Source organism: Chanodichthys erythropterus, chromosome 18, assembly GCF_024489055.1.
Source record: "Chanodichthys erythropterus isolate Z2021 chromosome 18, ASM2448905v1, whole genome shotgun sequence".
NCBI lineage: Eukaryota > Metazoa > Chordata > Actinopteri > Cypriniformes > Xenocyprididae > Chanodichthys > Chanodichthys erythropterus.
In genome coordinates, this window is record NC_090238.1 from 14,506,341 (window position 1) to 14,527,317 (window position 20,977).

The 20,977-nt window shown below is 35.3% G+C and overlaps 1 protein-coding gene across 3 annotated transcripts in view; it reads right to left on the reverse strand.

The window, feature by feature from the left end:
• Window positions 1–20,977, reverse strand: part of gpr137c (G protein-coupled receptor 137c) — a 37,004-nt gene that overhangs the window by 12,194 nt on the left and 3,833 nt on the right. For all 3 annotated transcript variants that reach the window (XM_067368187.1, XM_067368186.1, XM_067368185.1), the window contains exons 2-4: window positions 7,722–7,771; window positions 786–1,014; window positions 386–535 (exon numbers count right to left, since the gene is read on the reverse strand). In XM_067368187.1, coding sequence (XP_067224288.1) covers window positions 386–535; window positions 786–1,014; window positions 7,722–7,771 — 429 coding nt within the window. The remainder of the gene's footprint in view (window positions 1–385; window positions 536–785; window positions 1,015–7,721; window positions 7,772–20,977) is intronic.

The window sequence follows — 20,977 nt, forward strand, 5'->3', positions numbered from 1 at the left end:
TGAATAAAGTCATTACTTTTGTTTTGTTTTTGCGCACAAAAAGTATTCTTGTTGCTTCATAACATTAATGTTGAACCACTGTAGACACATGGACTATTTTAACAATGTCTTTACTACCTTTCTGGGCCTTGAAATTTGGAATGACATTGTTGTATATAGGGACATCAGAAACCTCTCAGATTTCATCCAAAATATCTTAATTTTTGTTCCGAAGATGAACAAAGGTATTAAGGGTGTGGAACAACATGGGGATGAGTAATTAATGACAGAATTTCCATTTTTAGGTGAACTAACCCTTTAATAGTCATAACTGAGTGGTATTTTCCACCCTCTTTCTGACCCATGGAATTAACAATAACAATATATAGAGTTATGTTGAATCTACCTGGTCAGATACATTGTACCAGCCATAATTGAATGGGCTGGGCCGATCTTCAGGAGAAAGAGCCACCACAACCAGGTTATAACAGGCTCTGGAAGTGTAGAGGAGAATAACTGCTGCCCCAATGGCCGTGGCCTGGCATACTGATGTCCCCTTGATCACAATCACAAAGATCATCACATTTAGACAGAACAGTAATTACCTCTTAAGCACTGTTCAAAGTAATTAGCTGTTATTGAAACACTGAAAAACACTGCACTGTTGTTCTGAATCCCAATCGCATACTTCTAAGTAGAAGTACATACTAACAACGTATTTCTAGGTATTCTAGTAAGCCAGTTTGAAAATACAAAAATATGCTTGATATAAATCCCTAAATCCAACAGCATCCCAGTTCACTTACCTTTGACTCCAGGTAGACATTGGCAGAAGACATTTTAGCAATCTTGAAGATGCATATGGCGAGTGAGATCGCACAAAGAACAAAGAGGCTGTCGTTAACCAGCACTCTTGCCAGAACAGCATCCTTCACCTGGCTCTCAGCCGCATCACCCTGAACCAGCATGGCACACGTCACGTTCACCACCAAGAAAAAAACACCGGCCAGCAGAAATCCTAGACGCAGGGGCACCCTATTGAGAGTGGAGAGAAAAATTGTTTTAAGCCCAGGACACACCAAGCAGTCAGTCGGACGTCTGTCAGGCCAGTTATTGGGGCGTGTTCCACACGTCAGCTCTCGTCGAGCTCATGTCAATGGCAGTTTGCCCGATTCAGCATGTTGAATCAGCGTCGGGGCCATGGGTGAGAGTGGGAACTCTGATTGGATGTTCAGTTTAGCGAGCAAGTCAGTGGACGCGAATTAAAGCGAAAGTGATGAAAAAGAGCAAGTAAGTAAAGATGGCACAGACCAATCCAGTGTTGGGGAAAGTTACTTTTAAAAGTAATGCATTACAATATTGTGTTACTCCCTAAAAAGTAACGAACCCTCGGGTCTTTAGTGACCTGGGACGTCATTCACTACCCTCCTCCTCATTCATTTTTTAAAGTTAGACTTCAACCTTCTTGGTATTCCTCAATCAATTCATTATAAAGAATATAACAAGAAAAAAAATCATAAAATTATAAAAGAATGCCTTTCTTTTTTTGTAAAAATTGTATAGGGTCGCTAACGACCCGAGGTGTGTATGAGTGTACGTATATTTTTTCTGCACAATAATAATTGAATCTTAGATGACGGAATAAGTGCAATTCACCTTTATTCCACAAGGTGGCAATGTCTGATACACAATGCTGAAGTGACGACTCATTCAGACAGAAAATGAAATAATAAGAAAAACATGAAATGGCTCAGCGATTTACTGCAGAGCAAGTACTGAATGCAATCAAATATGATTGTAACTCTTACTGGATGGATCTGGTGAAGCTGTTAGCGATTGAAATATTGATTTTGAAGATGTTGAAAATTATATAGTTCTGAGAATACGTTTGAGATCGCGAATGGGCTCATATTCGCAACATAAAACTAGCCCATTATTTGCTGAATTTACTGGGAAATGAGCTCTGACGAGGACAGTGATGATGGCATAAAACATCTGCTTAAACGGAGCCCTTTCAAGCTCCAAAAGGTAACAAAATATGCTTTATTTTATTCTTCTGTAATTGTTACTCTAACATCTGAGGAGTTTTATATTATCGCGACAGGTAGAGATCCTTCCGTGTTAGATATAGGTCCGGGTCGATAAAGACCCGAATATGTAAGAATGATTGGCGAAACAGTCATGCATTTAAGGGCTAATTGCATTACTTTTATGGAAAGTAATGCATTACATTTTCTCACCTGGACTTGGCTTGCTTGTTTGTTTTCTTAATAACAACAAAAAACGTTCTGTTTTTGGCAAATGCAAAGGCCCTTTCACACCAAAAGAGAAATGAATAAGCCTCAGGCTGAAAATAAATGTAACATTTATCTAAAGTCATTTTTGCTTATTAGTATGATTTAATTGGATCACTGAAGGTCAGCAGCAAAAACATTGGTTAATAAAGTGAGATTAAATACATAAAGTATATTTGCTTAATTTAATATGTTTAATTATTGCAGGTTTGTATAATATTCTGAGATTGCATTTCACTGTTTTTATTCATTCTGAGGAATACTTTTCTGCGGAATACTCTGTGCAAGTGAAATGAGTAAACGCTCACATTTAGTCTAGAACTACAATAACCATCATGTTCACACACAACACCTCTGCACTGGAGACAGGAGAGGTGTCCATCAATACATGGGAAAACTAAGTAACTTCCATTACTTATTTGAAAAAGTAACTCATTTTGTTGTAAATTTAAAAGTAATGCATTACTTTACTTAGTTACTTGAAAAAAAAAAAAAAATCTAGATACATAACTCAAGTTACATGTAATGCATTGCCACCAACACTGATCCTATCTGAGCATTCAAAACGCAAATATTTTCATAACAACATGAGCCGCTTAAAATGAAGTTGTCAACATAACTGATATTGAAAATGGTACGCAAGCGCTGCTTTGTTTACGTTTCAGGTATGTGCGTATATCTCATGTTAAAGTCCAAAACTGACGCGATCCACGCTACTGAGATATAGAATATGTAGTATGTACTGCACGCTTTCCACTCAGTAACAAAATAAACGCACAACAAAAATGACAGCGGTGGCAGCAGAAAGAAAGCATCTGATCATAGCGATGTGGATATGTTTGCACCAGCTCTGTTCAGCACTTCAGTGAAGGCACATTTATTTAAATAACACTTTATACAATAGACTGCTTTAAAGCAAGCAGCTTTACAGTATTAAACATAAAACAAACAGACATCCAGTCATGAAATGGACTACACACTTTGTTGTTAAAAAGTTTAGAAATTAAAAACTGCTATACTGTGAACCTTTAAAACATATACACAACGAATCCTGCAGTCACTTTACTATTTTCCCTTAAATTGCACAAAATAGTGATTAGTGATATAAATGCAAATGATACCGTATTGATTAAATAAAATAAAGTTGTTTGTCAGGTTTTATGCATATATGTTTTTTCTAAAATTAGATCCTCTTTCTAAAAAAAACAAGAAATATCGCAATATATCGCCTTTCTTACAGTATCGCAATAAATCGTATCGTAACCCCTGTATTGTGATACGTTTCGTATCGCCTGATTCTTGGCAATACACAGCCCTAATTAATACTTGCTGATATAGACAGTTAATTCCTTACACGCAGGCGCAGAACACACATGCTAGTTTGCAGTCGGCTGTAGCCTGTGCTGTGTGTTCAAACGCAGCTTTTGGTCCAGACGCAGCCGACGCGAGACAACAACACGTCAGATTTCGTCAGCATTAGTTCTTTGAAGTCGGCTTGTTGTGTCCCAGGCTTAGAGAAAGAAAGAAAGAAAGAATAACTAGATAAACATGCATGAGTTATATATGAACAACCTAAATATCTACATTTTATTATTCGATTTAAATTATTTCATTTTATGCCGATTAAACATCCCAACTGGTTTTGGACACGATACATCAGTGCACTTTATTCTAAAGAATTTATTTTTTTCACTTTTTGGTAATCTAATCAAAATGCAATACATTTATTGGTTACATGAAAAAAAATAATATTAAGATAATTATTATTAATATTAGTAATAATTAAATTCACCCTCTTCTGTGGAATAAAATCAAGCTCTGTCCTATAATTCTTCATGCTCAATATTTGGCTTCACTCAAAAATACAGCATACTGATTAAATTAAATAAGGTAAAAGCTCAAAGACATTGAATGATGAGTACAGTCAAGCCGTTGCCTAGCTCTGTCTGGGCCATGTGTCAATCCTCTCAACCACATGCCCTCCTCCCACTCATCCTGCCTCAAAGACGGGACTAGGTGTAAAGGCCGGGAGGATTTGAGCATTTCACTCAGCATCAGATTTTGATCACCTGATCAAAGCCCCATTTGTACAGATTAGTGCTCTAAACGAAAAAGTCTGTTTTAAGCGGTCTCAAACTTCTTTAAAGTCTTTTGATATTTACACCAAAGAAAAAAAAGGCTTCTAAATCCTTCTAATTTCTCCCAAAAACTCACTCTTAAGCAGTTCCAAAGCTGTGTAATTTCTGTTCTTGTGTGGAACATAAAAGCAGATGAGTAAACGAGTAGTGGGGCAACATGAAAGCACCATAAAAAGGTAGTAAAAAAAGGACATAGTTCATAATTTTTTGCTTTTTTCCAAAACTTCTGAAGCCATACGATTAGAATAAGTGTGAATAACAAAAGAAACACTTCACTATTAATGGGATATTTCATCCAAAAATGTAAATTCTGTCATCATTTACTCACCCTCAAGTTGTTTCAAACCTGTATGAATTTATTTCTTCTGCTAAACACAAAAGATGATATTTTGAAGAATATTGGTAACCAAACAGTTGATGGACCATTGACTTCCATCGAAAAAATACAAAAACAACTTAAGAGTGGGTAAATGATGACAGAATTTTAATTTTGGGGTGAAATCCCTTTAACCTATTTGCTGAAGTTGGTCAAAAGTGATATTAAAAACATTCACAATAAGGTCTCATTTGTTAACACCAGTTAATGCATTACCTAACAATGATAATATATTTTTTATATCAATTACTAACCTGTGTTAAAGTTAATGTTGTTAATAGTAGTTAATGTTAGTCCACAGTGCATTAACTAATGTTAACGGATAAAAATGTATTAGTAAATGTTGAGATTAACATTATCTAAGATTAATAAATGCTGTAGAAGTATTATTCTCTGTTAATTCACGTTAACTAGTGTTTTATTCATAACTAATATTAATGAATAAAACCTGTGTAAAAAGTGTTGCTGACATTTATAATGTTACAAAAGATTTCTATTACAAATAAATGCTTTTTTTTTTACTTTCTATTCAAAGAATACTGAAAAAAAGTCAGTTTTCTATAAAAATATTAAGCAACTGTTTTCAACATTGATAATAATAATAATAAATGTTTCAACATATTAGAATGAGTTTTGAAGGATCATGTGACACTGAAGACTTGAATAATGATGCTGAAAATTCAGGTTTGCCACCACAGAAATAAATTATATTTAAAAATATATTACAAATACAAAACAGTCATTTAAGATTGTAGTTATTTTAGATTTGAATGGAAGTGTAAGTGATTTCGTCTCTTAATACACCATATTTGAACATGAAAAATTGAGATTTGAGAGTTACAGGGGAAGGAAGGTGTTTTGTGATCAGTGACTCACATTTCGGCCTTGTCCTACTACTGCTATAACCTTCATGGTGCTTTGGTATTTGAAGCTTGATAGGCTCAGTATTTCTTCATTGTATGAAAAAGATCAATATGAACATACAAGAGTAAATTAAATACATTTCTTTTGAACTCGCTTTAAATTAATTAAGTGTGTAGACAGAAAAGTTTGTCATACCTGCAGCCCTCTATTGGCAAACTGCAGATATGACATATTTGTACACAGTAAAATCTCCACTATTTTCTCTCTAAATAGTGTTAAAGTAACACTGAACCAGAGTTAAAGTTAATGAAATAATTAAGCAATTAATATGGCTGTGACCAAAGTCAGTTGTAGTTCTTGTGTTTCTCTTTTCTTCATTGATTCTGCTTGTTAACAGCAGGTGTTCATCACTAATGCTCACTCATCACTTAATTAATTGCTTAATTATCTTATTAACTTTCCCTCTGCTTCAGTGTTATTTTAACATTATTTAGAGAGGGACCATATGTACTCTGAGCAGAGTTAACTTAACTCTTGAGATTTTACTGTATAGGCCAAAACCCAGAAACAAGTTTGTAGTTAAATGTCTGAAATAAGGTCTGTGGTGAACACAAGCTCAATATTTTTTCACGTTTTATTCTACAACAAAAAATACGTCAGTATTCAGTAATTTTTTTTTTTATATAGCTTTCACTTGTCTTGTAAAAGGCAGTTGCTAACAAGTGGCTAAATGGAACTACATGTCATGTGACTGTAGTGTAATCTGATTGTATTTGGGTCATTGACAAATAAGGTTTTTAAAAGTGTAAAAAAAACAACTAATGGAGATATAATTAATTTTGAAGTTTTATTAAGTGTTAACAATGAGATTATGTGGTTTTTAATAATCAATTAACACTGCTTTGTCATTTTTCACAAGATGGACAAAATTTGCCACAAAAAAGTCATTCGGTTTAACCAAAAATTTTGGTTTGACTGAAAGACGATATTTTCAAACAATGCTAACAGGCCGATATCTAGCTAGCCAGCTAGTTAGATTGCTAGCTAGTTAGCAAAAGGACAATCAAACATTTTATATTTAGTACAAGTTTTTAAAATATTACAACATTTTCCATGTTTTATAGCAGTTGTACCAAATGACCTGATGTTTCAGGACATGAGTTAAGAGAGAAGTTAGTAACTTTGCTTAACAACCATGTGGTCCTTTGCAGGTGTCTGAATGATGTCACTTCCTGTCACATGATATTGACCGCATGACTTGATCCAAAATGGTCCCTTTATATTGGTTACTCCGAATGACATCAATGAAATTCATTTTACCGGACATTCTTTCTCATAACAAAACAGCGACTTCTACACATAATTTTAATACCATTGTGCACTATGTTGATATATGATGTTATAAAATATATACATTTATTACATTTTAATATATTTTAATCACAAATGAAATGGCCTTTGGACGGTTAAACCAAATTACCTTTTGACACTTCAAAATCTTTAAAAATTTGTAGTAAAATATAATTAAAACCTTTTGGATTCAATAAAAGTGATCTAGCTGTACTACCTCTCATACTTTGGATGTCATATCTTTTTTTATTATGATGATTATTAAGGCCTTTGGACAAAAAAATTACCCGTTACATCACTGACCCATTTAGGCTTTCAAAATAAATAAAAGTCATGTTAACTTGTGACGATTATCATGATGAATAAAACGTGTAAGAATCATAAACTTTTTTTAGTCACAGAGATTATTTCTGCAATAATCTGCAATAATCCAAAAGCCAATGGAAAAATCCTAATGGGTTTTTCTCGAGGGAACCAGATGACGCTCACTTACGTGTTGGCCTACAAAAATAAGTTATCAGTGCAGCACTCTATACTGCAAGAAACAAAAAAACCTGAGTGAAAGATGTGCAAGATTTCAGGGGTGACAACAGTTTAAAGCACTTAAAAATGTAAAAAAAAAAAAAAAAAAAAGAGCATATTGTTCGCACTGGTGCTTTTTCTCTAAGCGACCACTTAATTCATTCACAGCACTCACAGCTAAGAAAGAAAGTCTCTTACTTGTACTTGTTGAGTTCCGGAGAGTATTTCGCTTTGGCTTTGAAAATCACCTGTGGAAGAGGACATAGTAAGATTTTATTACTTACAAACATGACCGGGACAAAATCTAGCTTAGATCTGTGGTTGTTTGAGGAGAGGAATTATCAGTACAGAAAAAAAGGTGATTTAACCAAGAAACTTCACACCGGCTCACAGGCCAAGTGATGACTAGCTTGTGCTAAAGCAGAGATAAGGGTGACCACAAGGCTTTATCTCGAGTTTATTTAAACAAAAACATCTCCGGTTTAAGCAAACACTCTCAGAGGTCAATAACTACTGATAGTTATTGGTTTTACCTGAGGTCTTTGCAAATTTAACCCAATGTCAGCCCAAAGCAAGCACAACTACAGAGGCTTGCATAACCGTCATTGATAAGCATTCAAGGACTGATTTAATTCTGACTTGGCCTTCATGCAGTTCCCACAAAGTTCATTGCATACATTAGCAGGTGATGTACAATACTGTTGAAAAGATAGGGGTCAGTAAGTTAAAAATGAATACTTTTATTCAGCAAAGACACATTAAATTGATCAAAAGTGACAGTAAACATCTATAATGTTATAATTCTATTTCAATGGCTGCCTGTTCTTTCAAATTCTATTTATCTAAGATTCCTGAAAAAAAATAAAAAATAAATAATAATATTTCACAATATTACCGTTTTACTTTTGATCAAATGAATACAGCCTTGTTGAGCAAGAGGCTTCATTAAAAAAAAACTGACCCCAAACTTTTGACCGATAGTGTATGAACACATGTGTGACCGCATACTTTAGAGTAATGATACTAGGCCATTGAGGGCTTTCTTTAAGCTTTGCCATATTACATTCTGTACATTATAAACCACAGCAGCTGAAACATGAAAAGGAACAGGAACTGACTTCATCTGTAGCTTTCTGCACCTGCTCATTCAAAAGGTTATTGGGCCTGGGTTTCACATGAAAGTTAGGTTTCAAATTAGATGAAAAAGAATCCATAAAATGTAATATGCACATCATTCTGCAAAATATAGTCTTACTGTTTTTTCCCCCTTTATAACAATGCATTAAACTATCAAAAAAAAACACCCATGGTATCCTATGTAGTCGACTAACAGACTATAATTTCCCATTAAAGTCGGCATGAAAAGGAGGTTGCAATAGTCTTTTATTCCCTATTTTGATGTACAGTATATCTAAGAAAAACAGTAAACTCGAATAAGAAAATATGTAGGACGGGATATGATTTTGTCCATGGGGAATTGATTGGATGGTTGTGGTTTGCTATTGCTGTGATCTCATGTAAGTGACAGATTGTCCCGAAAAACATGTCATCAGAGAAGATAAAGAGATGTCAATGCAACATTGAGAGGTTTTGATTTCATGGTGACTTGAAATTTTCAGCATTTTATTTTACAAAGACTACACTCAAGATGGTGTGCTGCGCATTTTTGTGATTTACAATCTATGGTACTTTCAGAAAACATTTTAAGAAAAAATGCTCCCAATTTGGTCATAATAATTGAATATTTGTGAAACAAAACGTAAGTACCAATGCATGGAATGAACTTGGGCAGGACAGTCACAAAATTTCCAATAAGGCAAGGGATAATGGGAATTTACTAGGCTCCTTCATTTAAGAAACAACAGTGAAAACTCACAAGTCATGTCTACATTCCTGATCGCATATATCCTAGTCCCGACTCTTCTCTAGTTACATGACTGATGACATGCAATGAAGCACTGAAGATGGTATAGACTACAATGAGAAGGTCAAGTGCCAAGTGATCTCTGTATAATCGCAGAAGTATTACGGCAAACCCGCAAGAGTTACAGCAAAAGTGTTGCTTTTTAAGGGATATCTGTGTAACCAAAGCGCTATCACTCATGACTATCAAGAGAACTCAGGCTGAAGACACCAGGAGAGTGCGGACGCCTCCAGTCACTGGACTGCGACACCCGTCCGACAGCCTTTGACAGCCATCAGTGGCACATATACAAATCAAAAACAGATGCCGTCTTGTTAGTACATGCACAGGGGCAATGGGCATCTGCAATGGCTTAGAATGAATTTGAAGGTTTTATGGAGAAATAATGAAGTCACTCGAAAGGTCATCATCAACTCAATCATTACTTGAATTAAATTCACAAAGATCATTTTGTTCCTGTTAAGGGGAAGTAAAATTTAAAGGGGCAAAATTCAACATTATTTTCTTACTTTCTATTAAAATTAAAAGTATGCACTAATGTTCATATCGCAAAGCTCCCTCTTCCTTCCACCTATGTGATTTTAGCTACAAAAACGGGTCATTCAAAAATCATCATGGTTACTGTCGTAACCATAAAGCACATTAACAAATGGCCACCCACTTTTACATATCTACATCTTTTTACAATATTCAGCAACTATCTTGATGAACTACAGTGTGAAATATACTGGTGCAGAGGTTCAAATTTTTTTTTTTTTTTTTTAATTCTCATATTTAAGAAAATAATATTATTGAAAAATATTATTATGAATTAAAATAACAATTAATAAATATATTAATTAATTTTAAAATGTTATTTATATCTGTGATGGCAAAGCTGAATTTTCATATCATTACTTCAAGCTTCACATGTGTCAAGTGTCACATGATCCTTCAGAAATCTTAATATGCTCATTTGCTGCTCAAGTATTTCTTATTATTATCAGTGTTGAAAACAGTTGTTCTGCTTAATATTTTTGAGGAAACCATGATTTTTTTTTTTTTTTCATGATTCTTTAATGAATATAACAATTCATTTATTTTAAATGGAAATCTTTTGCAGCATTATAAATGTCTTTACTGTCACTTTTGATCAATTTAATGCATCCTTGCTGAATAAATGTATTTTCCTTCCAAAAAAAATAAAAAAATCTTACTGAACAAAACAGCCAAAAAGGGTAGAAATGGAAAATGTCACAAAATTTAAGGTGAAATACCTTTAACATTTTTACTGACCTTAAAAAAAAGAATCAAATGCTCAAACTGCAAAATACGTCTCATTTAACAAGGAAATCATCCGAGATAAAAGGTGCAGTAGTCAGTACTTGTGTATGGTGTATTGTGCATGTTAATGTGTGTCATCCTCATGTGTATCCATGTCAGCAGACGCACCGCAGACTCCACGAGGACATAACACAGTGTGATTCTGAGTTAAATAGAAGAAAGCCTGCCGAAAATAAACACACAAACTGCACCTCACGTTTCATCATCTCACGAGAGAGCGGTAGGCTCGGGGGACCCGTGTTGCTCCAAGACTTGTGCTTTCACAGAGAAAAAGGCAGCATTAAAAGCTCCTATCTATCTGCTCTCAGCTCTCCACCCCAAAGCACAGTCTTACATGCAAAAACAAGGTCAGCACGCTCCACATTCAATGCAGGCACTGCCTGTGAACAGATTAGATATTGAATTTTTTTTTTGTCAAAAACGTGGAGAAAGGTACAAGTCAGATTATATGAAAAAAAAAAAAAAAGATTTTTTTTTGTTTGGCCTTTTTTTCAGAGAATGCAATGTAAACGTCATAACCATGATACCAGAGTATTGCAATGCATTTGCTAGGGTGATCTAAGTGGTTGTTAGTGTGTTGCTATGCGGTTGCTAAGATGATGCTAGATGGTTTGCCAGTTAGTTGCTTACTGGTCCAAGTCAAAAGAGCCCTGAAAGTCTCTGATATTCTGGTAAATACAGGGCCAGTATTCACTCTCAGGAAAAAAAGGTGCAAAAGCTATTACTGGGGCAGTACTCTTTCGAAACGTACACCTTGGTAACTTATTTACTACATTAATGGTTCATATTAATACCTAAAAAGTACATATTTGTACCTAAAGCATACATTTTAGTACCCAAATGGTGCATATTAGTACCACTGAAAAAAATATTTTTAAAATGAACAAAAGCAACAGAATTCCTACACATTTTGTCCTAACTTAATTTCATTGTGTTTAAATTCACTTAAATATATTTAGCATTGAAGTTTACTTAATTCATTTGTGTAGGGATTACATGAATTATTTTTGTTGCATTAACTGAAACTGGGTGGAGGATTTTTAGTTCCCAGCATGCTTTGAATATGGCTGGATCAGGAGAGTAAATGTTGAAATTAAGTGTTATTTTATGTGTTTTTGAGTGAAGGGAAAGACCTTTTAATGTTTAAATGTTCAGTTATGTTTGCATTTCTAGTTTCTGTTATGTCTAAGTTTTTATGGTTACCATGTGCTTGAGAGTATAGCTTATGGTAAGGTTGTGGATGGCTGCATATACAAAGATATTACATATGCTAAAGATGCTACGTTTGCTAATGCCAGAGCAGTAACAAGTATCTTTCTGCTTGTGTAGTGCTGGTTGCAGACAGTCTTTTAACTTAACTGAATGTCAAATACAAACTGGTCTTTTCCATTTACTCAAAATCACAGACTTGATATACAGCTATGGAAAAAATTAAGAGACCACTTAACATTGATTTCTGAACTTGGAGTGGTCTCTTAATTTTTTCTCTAGCTGTATATTGGAATCTTCTCAATATATTTGAACTGAAAAAAAAAAAAAAATGTTGATTTAAGTTTAACTAAAAATATGTCTAAAATGAAGGTAAATTAAATGAATGGAACCACTTAAAAAATTGCGTAAAATCAAAAAGCCATTTTTCCAGTTCACTTCAGTGAAAGCTTTTGTACTTTTTACCATTTTTTGTGTTCAAATGTAAAAGATTATTTTTAATGATTTCTATTATTTACGGTGAAAAAAAAAGCCAACCAAAAAAAAAAGAAAAAAAAAGTAAGAGAGAGAAGAAGAAAAAAGGACAGGCCTGTATTCTGAACGAAGACAGACATGTTTTGTTTGGTATAAAATGTGAACTCATGACTTCTATAAGCATGTGCGCAAACACACACACAAACACAAACACAAACACACAGGAGCTACTTTCTGCCAGTCACAGAAAAAGGACCAAAAAAAAAAAGGAAGCAGACGGCAGTGTTCTCAGAGGACTGATTTAAGCCCTTTCTGTGACCCACACGCAGACATCTGTCTCAGTTCCTTATACTTATTTTTATCATAAGATGTCCAAATCACACTGAGTCATGCTTTTGAAAAAGCATAATGCTGCGGTTCAGTGTCATGAGACTTTGTGAAACTAAGACCTCTTCCTCTTTTACAGATGGTGTGAAAAACTATCGCTACTCATGACACTTGAAAACTCAAGCAAGAAGATTAATTCAACGATTAAGTAAAAAGTAACAGCCATAAATCCATTGTTGTTTTCTTGTGTGACCTATAAGATTTTTAAAAAATTACTTTATATAATTAACCTACTGAGACAAATAGCTCGTTTTAAGAGTAATATTAATGTGCTTTTGTATTTTTAATTTTGACCCATTGCACACACTGTAAACCCTAATGCTCAAAATAATTAATACTTTTTTCTTTCAAGTTCACAGAACTGATATATTTTAAGTAAACTGGACTGTTTCATTGTTTTGAGTTTTATGAACTTATTTCTTTTAATTTAACTGAAACTGGACTGGAATTTATATTTCCCAGCATGCTTTGCCCATGGCATGTGAAAGGGAGAGTACATGCTAAAATAAGCTAAAGTGTGATATAATTATTTTTTTTATTTTTTTAAAGATTAATGTTAAGTGGGAGATTTAGTAGTGATTCATGTTTTGTTATGCTAATTTAGAAGAGTTTCTGTTAATGTGGGATTTTGGAGTTACCATCATGGTGACAAGTGGTTCATGTGGCTTGGTTTGAGAGCAGTTAAATGCTTTATATTGCTGTACTCATTCAGCAAGTGCTATACCATATTGTTAACATGTTAGCAAATCAGCAAGTTAGCATTTTCTGAATTAGTTAAGTTTACACTAATAAAAATGCTCACATTGAGGTTACATGAAAATTTTAAGTTAAAATGCATGAATTAGTGTACTCACACATTTCAAGTCAAGAACAATTCAAATGTATGAGTACAAAATAAAAAACGTAAACTGAATTTCTTAACTTATAAATTGAGGCAATTGATTGCATCAATTTTTTTTTTTTTTTGAGTTTTGCTAACTTATTCGGGTTTACAGTGCAGGGCAATAGTAATACCAGAATAAAAATATTCAACAAAATTATTTTAGACAAAATTGCTTGCACTCTGTTACTGACTAGATATATTTAAAATATAGTAGGCCACTTTTTACTGATAACACAATACTTTTGGCATTATCACAAATATTCCCTCATTGTATTATTATACATTATATTCAACATATATAGTAGTTTAATGTAATACTGACACTAAAACTCTGTAAACATGATTTTTTTCCTTACAGTAATTTTCATTTTGGGTGAACTATACACAATGCAAATTGTCACTATCCACGATACATATTGTTGCATTTTTTATATTGTTACGATAGATTGTTATATATAATTTGCCCCTATAACAAAAACAACTGCTCAGTGCATATGACTGACTTACCAAACCAAAGAGAAGTAAAGCTTTCATCTGAATGGACACTGAGACCTTCTGACATGTTTACATGTTTGAACACATCATTTCCTGTTTTCCTCTTCGGTAATCAGAACACAACCTTGCAAACACACACTTTCCCCTTCAGTGCCTCATCTCAAGAGGGCCTGGGGATGTTTAAAACCAGTGATTCATCTACCTACACTGGGAAACCAATCTGGAACGCTTCCCTCTGGTCTGTTTATTACTTGTTTTTGTACAAGGTTGTTACATAGAGATCTCACTGAACACATCTGAGCTAGTACTCCAGACTGCAAATCTTATTGGCGTAGATGCTTGAAGCTGGTGCATGGGGATTCCTTTCTGTACGATTTTGCGAATCATTGTTTCACCCCGCACCCATCGACCGGACTGGACTCTTGGGTTACTCCATCTGAGTGATGGAGGTTGGGTATCCTGTGTGAAGCCAAAGCAGGTCAAAAAAAATAAATGGGCCTACACACTCCGTAAGACTCATTGGGATGGTTAATATCCAACCATACTATTCCATTCAGTTCCAACAATTTCTGAGACAGGCTGGAAAAGTTTAGGATCATACCATGAAAAAGTAGGTTTTTATGCTGCTTCAAGTCAAGGAGTGCTTCCGAAAAATAACATCATCCTCATTATTATCAAAAATTATTAAAAGATATTCAAAATCTAGTTATGCTAGTGTTATGCATTGCTAGTTATGTTAAATTTCTATGGAAAAAAATGCCTTGGTACATCATAATTATGACAAAAATAGTCAAAATTATGCAATAAGTCATGATGAGATAAAAAGTTGGAGTTATGAGATATGAAGTCATAATTATGAGATAATTAGTATCTTAGAGATGACTAATTATGAGACAAATAGTTGAAATTATGACAAAGACAAAAGGAGATACTGTCAGTGTCGATTATGAGAAAGTCACAATTATGACAAAAAGACGAAATTCTAAGATATTAAATAATAATTATGACATAAAAATTTGACATTTTTGTGTTATAATTACTTTTTGTGATAAATGTGACTTTTTTTATGTCATAATCATGATTTAGCAATGTATGTTTGTTTTTTTTACCTATCTGTAATGGCGAACTGTAGCTGGTCACTTTAAATGTCAGATAGCCTTTAAGTGGGACCAGACTATGCCAACAGTCAAATTTCAGACTACACAGGACAACAAGAGGAGAGCAAACAACTTTCAGGTTAAGGCACGCCAACTTCATACCCACATTGCATGCTTTACCAGTTCACACCCAATACCACAATAAAAGCAGCACCAAACTACTGGACTATTGGACAGTATGACCGCTACACTTAAGCCCAGACAATAAAACAAAAACACTCTATAGACCTTCATAACCAGTCTTACAGAAACCTGTCTGGCAACCCATGGGACAATCATTCCCACCATCTATTTGATTCTGATTAGCTTGCAATCCTTCAAGTGAGGAAGTGTGTGTTTGCGGAGCAGAAATTATGTGAGTTTGAAGCCCATGCCAAGTGAGTCATACTTTACATGTCCATGACACAAACACTTGTATAACATCTGTAGCCAGCAAACACACACTTCCACAGGAATGTGAACATGCGACTGAAGAAAAACATTGACAAAAGTGTGAACAAACAGGCTGTGGTAACTGAAATCACAAGGGTTATGTCACGATAGCTTTGTCAACACGCACACACACACACACAAAAAGAATAATAGTGTATATAAAACATTCTGGATAACATGATACCACTTATACTGGATAACATGATGCTACTTATAACACCACATGAAATCATTTTTATTTACATTTTTCCATTTAGCAGACCCTCATTTTCAAAAGGAAATTTCCCGAAGAAAACCGGTAAAGTCTTATATGTTTGTGCCAATCATTTTGCGCCGGACTGATTCACAACCAAGGGTCAACTCTGGATTTTCACAATGGCTCAATACCAACGCTTTGTGCGCAAACTAATGGTGCGTTCACACTTGACATGTTTGGTTCGATTAAAATGAACCCTGGTGCGATTGCTCGATTAGTGCAGTTCATTTGAACATATGTGAACGCTGCCATCCGAACCCTAGTGCGCACCAAACAAGCAGGTCTCGGTCCTCTTCCAAATGAACTTTGGTGCGGTTCGTATGATATATGAACGCAACACGTACCAAAGACATGTAACGAACCAAAAACAGGAAGACGAGACCCTAAAATGGAGAGAATCCTTACGAATGTCGTTTTTTCTCGTGATAGTCGCGAGTTTGCTCATCAGTCATCAGACGCGCGTCTCCACGCAGCAGATCGTTTGTGTGTGTGACGGATGAATTCCTGCCGCTGTTTTGACTACTTTACACACTTTATAAGCTCTTCACGAGTTCCCAGCTGGCCAAAATACCATCACATGCAGGCTACACACACACAACAAGTGAATTTACCTCAGAAAACAGCACTGTTTTGGATGTTCGGTAAGTTCCGTCTCAAAATAGGCAATACGTCATAAAATCCGACCAATCACATTGTGAATGTATCCCTATGCCTTAAGGTTCGGTATCTTTTGGTCTGGTGATAAAATTGCCAATCTGAACGCTAATCGGACCAGGACTAAATGTTTTTTTTCTGTTTTGGTCCGGACCAAATGAACCAAACGAACCAAACTACAAGTGTGAACGCACCCTAAATATCCAGACAAAGTATCACGTGTCATATGTTGCGAGCCCTTCCAAACTGCCTTTCTGAAAGCGCTTGTTGACACTCTGTAAGGCTAATGTTGTTAAAGCTACCATTGCTTGTTTCCACTGATGCCCTTATGTGCTATCAGAATTAATCGCAAATACACGTTTCCTAGTTAAAAACATGAATGCTCTTTGAAGTCTGACATTTTCAGTGCATGAGATTGTCCTTTTTTGTTGTTGCTGCTTTGCCGGAACATGAGCTCTTGAAGCTCCACCTTCTCCTTGAAAGGGGGATGAGAGCAGCAGCTCATTTGCATTTAAAGAGACAGACAAAAACGGCGTGTCTTTGGGTATTTTTAGGTAAAACTTCACTTACACACTCGGGGGGCATCAGAGAATTATTTTACATCTTGTTAAAATGGGCATAATTGGCCCTTGAGCGCCAAATCAGCATGTTAGAATGATTTCTGAAGGATCATGCGACACCTTTTTAAAAACTATCAAAATAGAAAACCTTTTAAATTGTCAAAATTTCACAATATACCATTTTTTACTGTATTTTTGGTCAAAAAAGGCAGCACTGGTAGGCATAAGAGACTTCTTTCAAAAACCTTACCAACCGCAAACTTTTGAACAGTAGTGCAAATAAATAGTTATGCAAAAAGAAATCAACAATTTTTGGAACAAGACACCTTGGCTATAGTGTGTGTCAGGGAAAAACTTAACAAAAAGTAGTATAACATGGCCCCTTTAAGATAATGACATAATATGAATCAAATTCAGTCCACTTATGTCGAGAAACAACAACTGTATTTACCAGGAACAAACATGCGCCTAATTTAGGAAGCAGGAGGATTAAACGGCTGTTTTCCTTTAATGCTCTTGTGGACTGTCCTTGTTATCCACATCTTCCCTTTACAAGACAAGCAGGTCTACAGAACCTAGAGATCCCTGCCAAAAAAAAAAAGCGGCCTAGTTACAGATTAACAACAGCCATCCTAAACCTCTCCTGACACAACAGCACAACTGCTAAAAACATTAGGGGAAAACAAATTCCAGCATAAACCTCTCCAAGTCAGCTGTCAAAGAGCAAATTGTGGTTCATTCCAATGAGGAACAGCCAATGAACAACTCAAACAGGTGCTTAAAAGTTTGTTAAACAAATTATGTGGCACCATTCAGTTACTGATCCTGATCATGTGACGAAGTCCTAAATATGAGTATAAAGAAGCACTGGAGGAGTGTAAACAACAGTGAGGAACAGATGTCAAGCTAATATCATAATAGTCTATAGCAAACTCGCATATCTAGAGATGGTTTACAAAGACAAAGATGCTCAGAGTGTGAGTGTGGAATAAGAAAACAACATTCCAGTAAGCTGTAATGGAGCTGCGTGGGGGTGATGCCGCCGTTTGGCTGGCCATTATAAAGATTCCTTAGCAAACTGAATTAATAAGACTCTGGGATAATACGGCTGCAGAAACAAGCATTGAATATGTGGTTTGGCGTGATAAATGTGAATAAATTTCATGCTCAACAACTTTTATGGTCAAGAGATGACAGATATTGAGTTAGGTCTGACATTAGCAACGTCAAGCACATGTCATTCTTTCAAAACTGTATTGAATAATAGAGAAAATTTGATTAAATAAGTGAAATTATGCAACTGTATTACAGCAAAACTTCACATTGCAGCATGTTTCATAACTACTTTTTTTCAGTTGTGACTGAAATATACTGTATATACCCTGTTGTTGAAGGAAATCTATCTATCTATCTATCTATCTATCCCATTTTATCCATCCATTTCTTTCCATCCATCCTATCCGTCCCTTTCCATCTTATCCATTCCATCCATCCATCCCTTAACATCTTATCAATCCATCCATCCATCCATCCATCCATCCATCCATCCATCCATCCATCCATCCATCCATCAACATCTTATCATTCTATCCATCCCTTTATCCATCCATCTATCCATCTCTTTCCATCTTATCCATTCTATCCATCCATCCATCCATCCATCCATCCATTTCTTTCCATCCATCTATCAATCATCCATCCATTATCCCTTTCCATCTTATCCATTCCATCTTATTCCATCCATCCCTTTCCATTCCACCCATCCACCTTTTCGATTCTATCTCTTTCCATTCTATCCATCCATGCATCTCTTTCCATCTTATCCATTCTATCCATCCATCCATCCATCCATCCATCCATCCATCATCCATCCATCTCTTTCCATCTTATCCATTCTATCCATCCATCCATCCATCCATCCATCCATCCATCCATCCATCCATCCATCCATCTCTTTCCATCCATCTATCAACCATCCATCCATTATCCCTTTCCATCTTATCATTCCATCCATCCATCCATCCATCCATCCCTTTCCATTCCATCCATTTTATCCATCCACCTTTTCCATTCTATCCATCCATCTCTTTCCATTCTATCATCCATCTCTTTCCATCTATCCATCCTATCATTCCATCCACCCATCCCTTTCCATTCCATCCATTTTATCCATCCACCTTTTCAATTCTATCCATCCATCTCTTTCCATTCTATCATCCATCTCTTTCCATCTTATCCATTCTATCCATCCATCCATCCATCCATCCATCCATCCATTTCTTTCCATCCATCTATCCATTTCTTTCCATCCATCTATCAATCATCCATCCATTATCCCTTTCCATCTTATCCATTCTATCCATCCATCCCTTTCCATTCCATCCATTTTATCCATCCACCTTTTCCATTCTATCCATCCATCTCTTTCCATTCTATCATCCATCCATCATCCATCCTATCCTATCCTATCCTTCCATCCAATCACAGCCTTGGTGAACATAAAACCAAAAACTTTCAAAAGATAAAAAAAAAAAAAAAATCATATTGAGCCCAAAATGTGCCAAGTTATATACAATTTTTCAACCATGTAGAGCTGAAAACCTGCAACTTGCATGATATGCACAAGGATACATGAAAGGGACTGATTGCATAGAAAAATCAGTGTTCAGAATTGTTAACTAGAAAAATTAAGATAAGTGCTTAAAACTACAAGCAAACTATTAGTTCTGCTTTTAAAGCCTCCAGGATGCCTTGCACCATAGACTTTCATTGTCTCTCAAGGGCATTACCCTAAACAGGATTTTGGTCATTTTTACAAACTGAGAACCAAGTCAAAATTATTGTCTTATGTAATCTACAGCATGTCACAGATCTCATTTTTGCTTGTTGTGAATCTGGAACATTCTTGTTGAAATTATGTTGAAAATAACCCCCGGGCAGCACCAAAAACTGCCGACAGTGTGCCACCAACTGCATCAACAGCAAAAAACATACAAGAGTAAAAAATGGCCCATCTCTTCTCTTTGCAGAGCTTTGCTGATGAGGTCTCATGTGATCCATTACTCTCACACACCTACATGCAGAAATCACACATGCTTTTCACGAGGGAGTTTCTGCTTCAAATAAACAGTTGGCGTTGACAGTACACACGCCTTTAATGTGTTTCCTCAATGCACGAGAGTTGCTGAAAGAGTAATTTGAAAAATTATTTGGTCATCACTTTGGTGCCACCTCAAGGAACTGGATAACATAGGAAGAACAGCAATTAAACCTGTGAAATATGACAAAACTTGCAATGGATAAAATGCATTATTTACAGTGTTACAATTTCAGTCCCCTAAAGAGCTTGCATTCTGTATTCAGGCAGTAAACATCGACAGACATTTTGAGTTCCAGCACACATTTTTGACAAATACACAGTATATAGACATATGGTTAACTTAGGGGCTTCTACACCATTGTTATTCACCTTTCATTTCCCTCCAATTTTAGAGATAAGTTATGGGTAGGGTTAGCTTTAGAGGCAGGGACAGGGTTGGGACTATGTTTTTAGACAGAAATGGCAAAATGGCAAAATCAAGATGACTGTATGAAATGACTGTTCTTGGGTTTTTTACAGCACAGATTTTATATATATATATATATATATATATATATATATATATATATATATATATATATATATTGCTGCATTTCCTCT